The 5,566-nt window shown below is 45.2% G+C and overlaps 1 protein-coding gene across 1 annotated transcript; it reads left to right on the top strand.

Moving 5' to 3' along the window:
- Window positions 1-335: 335 nt before the first annotated feature.
- Window positions 336-4,008, top strand: LOC103220396 (cysteine and histidine-rich domain-containing protein 1-like). Its single transcript, XM_073022710.1, has 4 exons — window positions 336-442; window positions 534-647; window positions 1,891-2,534; window positions 4,001-4,008. The coding sequence occupies exons 1-4, from the start codon at window positions 336-338 to the stop codon at window positions 4,006-4,008; spliced, it is 873 nt and encodes a 290-aa protein (XP_072878811.1).
- Window positions 4,009-5,566: the final 1,558 nt, after the last annotated feature.

Genomic DNA, 5,566 nt, shown 5'->3' with positions numbered 1-5,566 from the left:
CAAGTGTGATGTTGCTTTTCGATAAGGATCTGGAAGAGCGGAGTCCTGGCCTAGGCCCATAAATGAGTCGTAACCTACAAAACAGACTGTGAAAGAGGCAAGAATCATTTTCCCAAATGGCAGCTGCAGGCGGAGTATGTGGGAGGACCTCGCAGAGATGTGTGGTCAGCAGGTGTGTGATGATCGGGACGCATCCTCTCCCACTGGGTGCTCAGCACCCAACTCTCTCATTTGCTCCTGGCTCTTCCAACCCAGGCCTTCACTTGGCAGAAACAGCCTGGAGGACAGAAAAAGTGTCTCTTCTCTGCCCGAGACCCCTCCCACCCGCACACGCCATGGAGGAGCAGCTCTTCCCTTTTCCCGGCGTAGGAGATGACTGGGCCGGTGGGAAATCCCATTATTCCTCGGCAGCTGTCCATGTCCCCCCTGACAGCGGTCAGCGGTCACCCTCACTATCAGGACTCTGCTTTGTCCCAAGCCTCCTTCTCTCCAGACCTCCTTCGCACCTCTCCCCTCTCTTCTTGTCCTGGTAGGGTCCAGGAAAGGCTGAAAGCTACAGATAGGCCCCACGTTGCCCCGCAGGCTGCGGATGAAATCGCCGTCGGAGGCTGGTCCTGTGGCCGGCCCTGCCTGGCTCCTGGAGCAAAGTGAGACTTCTATGGCAGAGCCGCAGCGCCACCGTGTGGTAGAAATCCGTCTGCACGGCCAGAAACGGTGGCTCAGAGCGGGCCCACAGAAATCCTTACAATAAATAGTTCACTGTCGAGGCCGGTGCCAGCGACACGGGAGTGGTAAATGCACCCTCTTGACGTTCCCGGTGTTTGGGTCTTGCCTGTGACGGTGGGAAAAGAAAATGGCCTTGCTGTGCTACAACCGGGGCTGCGGTCAGCGCTTCGATCCTGAGACCAATTCCGATGACGCTTGCACATGCCACCCAGGTGTTCCAATCTTTCACGATGCATTAAAGGGTTGGTCTTGATGTAAGAGAAGAACAACTGATTTGTCTGATTTCTTAAGCATTGTAGGCTGTGCAAAAGGTAGACATAATAGTGAGAAGCCGCCTGAGCCAGTCAAACCTGAAGTCAAGACTACTGAAAAGAAAGAACTACCTGAATTGAAACCCAAATTTCAGGAACACATCATTCAAGCCCCAAAGCCAGTAGAAGCAAAAAAAAGGCCAAGCCCGGATGAACCAATGACAAATTTGGAATGAAAAATATCTGCCTCCCCAAAACAAGCACCTGATAAACTTAAACTGTCATCAGGAAATGAAGAGGATAAGAAAAGGCCGGGCGCGGTGGCTCACGCCTGTAATCCCAGCACTTTGGGAGGCCGAGGACGGCAGATCACGAGGTCAAGAGATCGAGACCATTCTGGCCAACATGGTGAAACCCCGTCTCTACTAAAAGTACAAAAATTAGCTGGGCGTGGTGGCGGGCGCCTGTAGTCCCAGCTACTCAAGAAGTTGAGGCAGAAGAATTGCTTGAACCCAGGAGGCGGAGGTTGCAGTGAGCCGAGACGGCGCCACTGCACTCCAGCCTGGCAACAGAGCAGACTCCGTCTGAAAAGGAAGAAAGAAGGAGGAGAAGCGGCCGGGTGCGGTGGCTTACGCCTGTAATCCCAGCATAATCCCAGCTCTTTGGGAGGCAGAGGCGGGCAGATCACGAGGTCAGGAGATCCAGAATCTCCTGGCCAACATGGTGAAACCCCGTCTCTATTAAAAATACAAAATATTTGCCGGGCATGGTGGTGCACACCTGTAGTCCCAGCTACTCGGGAGGCTGAGGCAGGGGAATTGCTTGAACCTGGGAGGCAGAGGTTTCAGTGAGCCAAGATTGCACCACTGCACTCCAGCCTGGCGACAGAGTAAGACTCCGTCAAAAAAAAAAAAAAAAAAAAAGAAAGAAAGAAAAGAAAGAAGAAGACTGATGAAATTAAGATTGGGATTTCATGTAAGAATGGAGGGTGTTCAAAGACATATCGGGGTCTAGAGAGTCTAGAAGAAGTCTGTGTGTATCATTCTGGAGTACCTATTTTCCACGAGGGGATGAAATACTGGAGCTGTTGTAGAAGAAAAACTTCTGATTTTAATACATTCTTAGCCCAAGAAGGCTGTACAACAGGGAAACACATGTGGGCTAAAAAGGATGCTGGGGAAAATGTTGTTCCATGTAGACATGACTGGCATCAGACTGAAGGTGAAGTTACCATTTCAGTATATGCTAAAAATTCACTTCCAGACCTTAGTCGAGTAGAAGTACATAGCACGTTGTTAAATGTGCACATTGGATTTGAAGGAGAGAAGGAATTTCATCAAAATGTGAAATTACGGGATGTGACTGATGTAAAGCGAATTTATGTAACTATGACTGCAACAAAGATTGAGATCACTATAAGAAAAGCTGAACCGATGCAGTGGGCAAGCCTTGAACTGCCTGCAGTCAAAAAGCAGCAAAAACAAAAAGACAACACAACAGCTTGGGCGGGACATGGGAGGAAGGCTATTACGTATTTCATGGGAGGAAGGCTATTACGTATTTCAGAAATCTTAATACTGTGTGAAGTGGTGGCTTGCTGCTGTCATCTTTTGTTTTGTTGTTGTGTTACTCAATCTGGCATTTCAGGGTTAACATTGGGTTCTTAAAAATGCCAAAGTCAGTTTATCTTTTTGAACCTCTCATCTTTCTTTTGTGTTGTGTAAGATTGATTATTCATTTCTCCTTACTGGTAGAAACCATAGTTGTGTCCTGTACTTGAAGAAGCTAGAAAATAGCCCATAACCATAATTGCAGTATTTCTTCGTATTTCTCTGTTAAGCAGAGAAATATTAAGGAACATGATTTTTACGTCTTTCTATTATTCCATAATTAGTAAAGGAAGATGAAATGTCAATTTTCAATCAGTTTTTTCATGGATTTGTGTTCTTACATTATTTGAAAGTATTTAAGAAAGAGAGGAAGTTCTGCAGTTTTTTCTATGTGGGATGATTACTTTTTTAAGGAGGATTAATTTTGAGGCAGTGTAGTTAGTAAAGGGGAATATATAAATTGTTTAACAAATTAGAATTTGTTTACAATAATTGAATTTTTAAATTATGTCAAAACTTACATTACTTGCCAAGCAGTATGATGTAAGAATATAGGAAACATAAATAAGAATACAGAGGTATCAATTTGGTTAAAATTCACCATTTTATAAGACTAAGCAATAATCTTAAAAATCTCTTTCCTGAATATTTAAATGTGTTTATATGGTGTTATGACTAAATTGTTACTGATTTAGAGATTAAACCCTCTTAAAAACCTTTCATTAGTTACATATAGAAAGAAATTATAGGCCGGGCATGGTGGCTCATGCCTATAATCCCAGCACTTTGTGAGGCCAAGGCGGGTGGATCACGAGGTCAGGAGTTCGAGACCATCCTGACCAACATGGTGAAACCCCATGTCTATTAAAAATACAAAACTTAGCCAGGCGTGGTGGCATGTGCATGTAGTCCCAGCTACTCGAGAGGCTGAGGCAGGGGAATTGCTTGAACCTGGGAGGAAGAGCTTGCACTGAGCCAAGATCGCGCCACTGCACTCCAGCCTGGGTGACAGATGGAGACTCCAACTTAAAAAAAAAAAAAAAAAAAAAAGAGAGAAATTGCATATATCTTGCCTCCTTGAAAAACTATATAAAATTATAGACTTAAATGGTTTGTGGAAATACATTAGGATATCAGAAAACTAAATGCATGGACTTGCTTTATGACTATCTATGACATGTTAAATAAAATAGTTTAATTCTTTTTTTTAAAAAAAAGGTAGTTCACTGTCTAGTCACTGGGGTCTTCCCTAGATCCCAAGAGAGCCCCATCCCCCTGGACTGAGGGACATCTGTCAAGATAAAGTCCCAGCCACATCTCTGCCTCCCATCCCCCACCTCAGCAAAACACGTAGAAAGGGCCGGGTTTCTGAGTCAGGTGGATTTTGTTGCTCCCATCTCCTCCGTTTTGCAGATGTCTGAGCTTGGCCAATTACAGAACCATTATCAAGCCTCAGTGGCTTGTCTCTAAAATGGGAGTCAAAAAAGGCTTCTAAGAAATAAATTAGGTAATAAAAAATGTAGAGCAGCAGACAGTTCATTGCAGGTGTCTAAGAAACAATGGTTTCCTTACCCTTCTATCTGGGCTTAGACCCTGAGAAACCTAGACTGGGTCAAAGACAAGGCCAAGAAGGCAGCCAAAAACCAATGCCTAGGATAAGAAACCCCCTCAGCTCCTGCAAAAAACCATTCTTCACTACTTCATCAGCTACTCTCTGAACACCTTCCATTAGAGTAACAAACCAACCTGGTTTGCCGGGCACTGAGGAATGTTCTGGAAGTTGAGTCCTTCAGGGCTAAAACTGGACAAAATGGTCACCCAGTCCTTGTGTTGCCTCACAGTCTAGCTCCAGGACTTCATCAGTAGAGTTGATAGAATCTCTAGGGCCGTAACCCAGGAACGTACTTTGTAACAAGCTCCCCAGATGATTCTTATAAACACCAATGTCTGCGAGCCACGGCTCCAACACTCTCAGGCTGTGGTTTCTCATTGGCATGTAGTGCAAGCATTACTCTTCAGCCCATCAGGATGCCACCTGAGGCAGGGCACTCACGTGCTTGGGGATGAGACCTCGGAAAGACTGAAAAGAATTTTCTAAACACCAGGCTTCAGCCCTGAATCTGCAAAGCACAGCCGAAGCACCTGGACACGTGCCCTCTTCTCAGCTTTAGAGTATGTGCCCGTGTGCTGCTTCTCCACTTTCTGCCATTCATTCATTAAACATTTGTTGAGTACCCACTAGCTTGGCCCAGTAGCAACTGATATCCTAATGATGCAAGATAAGCAATTAACACTTGTATAAAAGTGTAATAAATTTAGATCATAGTAAATATAATGAGAAAGAGACAAACAGAATAATTTGGTGGGGAGAGACTATGTTCAAAGGCATCTCTAAGAAGGTGATATTTGACTGAGCCCTGATGGTTGAGCAGCTAGCCATCCTAAGATGCCAGGGAAACTGTTCCTGGGGAATGAATGGCCATTGCAGAAGCCCCAAGGCAGAAACAAGAACTAGGAAGACAAGAGCAGCTGGAGCATAGCAAGCTGGGACAGAGTGAGGGGAGCTGAAGCTAACGAGGTGGGCAGCAGCCAGTGTAGACATGTGGGGCCATCTGGACCACTGTAGGCCTTTGTATTTTATTCTGCATGCAGTGGAAAGCCATAGATGGAGTGGAAAGCCATAGGTGGCATTAAGCAAGGAAATGACAGAGTCTGACTTGTGTCATTAAAGGTTAATTTGGGCTTCCGTATGGAGAAAGGATTGAAGAGGGACAAGAAGTGGAAGTTGGAAGCCAGTTAAGAGGCTCCTGCAATCGTCTAAGTGGGACATAACAGAAACTGCAGATGGGGAGAAGGGCAAGGATTCAGGAAACAGATTGGAGGAAGACACAGGGCTTGCTGATGGATTAGATGTAGGAGGAGTTAGAAGGGTACAATCAAAGCTGTCTCCCAAGTTTTTCAGTTAGAATTGGGTGAATG

This window comes from Chlorocebus sabaeus, chromosome 14 (assembly GCF_047675955.1).
Source record: "Chlorocebus sabaeus isolate Y175 chromosome 14, mChlSab1.0.hap1, whole genome shotgun sequence".
NCBI lineage: Eukaryota > Metazoa > Chordata > Mammalia > Primates > Cercopithecidae > Chlorocebus > Chlorocebus sabaeus.
Note: the sequence above shows the minus strand (reverse complement) of the source record. Positions and strands in the feature narration are given on the sequence as shown.

Bases quoted from the DNA above. Each gene is read 5' to 3' on its own strand.
- LOC103220396 (XM_073022710.1), top strand. From the start codon at position 336: ATGGAGGAGCAGCTCTTCCCTTTTCCCGGCGTAGGAGATGACTGGGCC. The intron at 443-533 runs GTCACCCTCACT...TTGTCCTGGTAG, and splicing joins CCCCCTGACAGCGGTCAGCG to GGTCCAGGAAAGGCTGAAAG. The intron at 648-1,890 runs GTGAGACTTCTA...CAAAAAAAAAAA, and splicing joins TGCCTGGCTCCTGGAGCAAA to AAAAAAAAAAGAAAGAAAGA.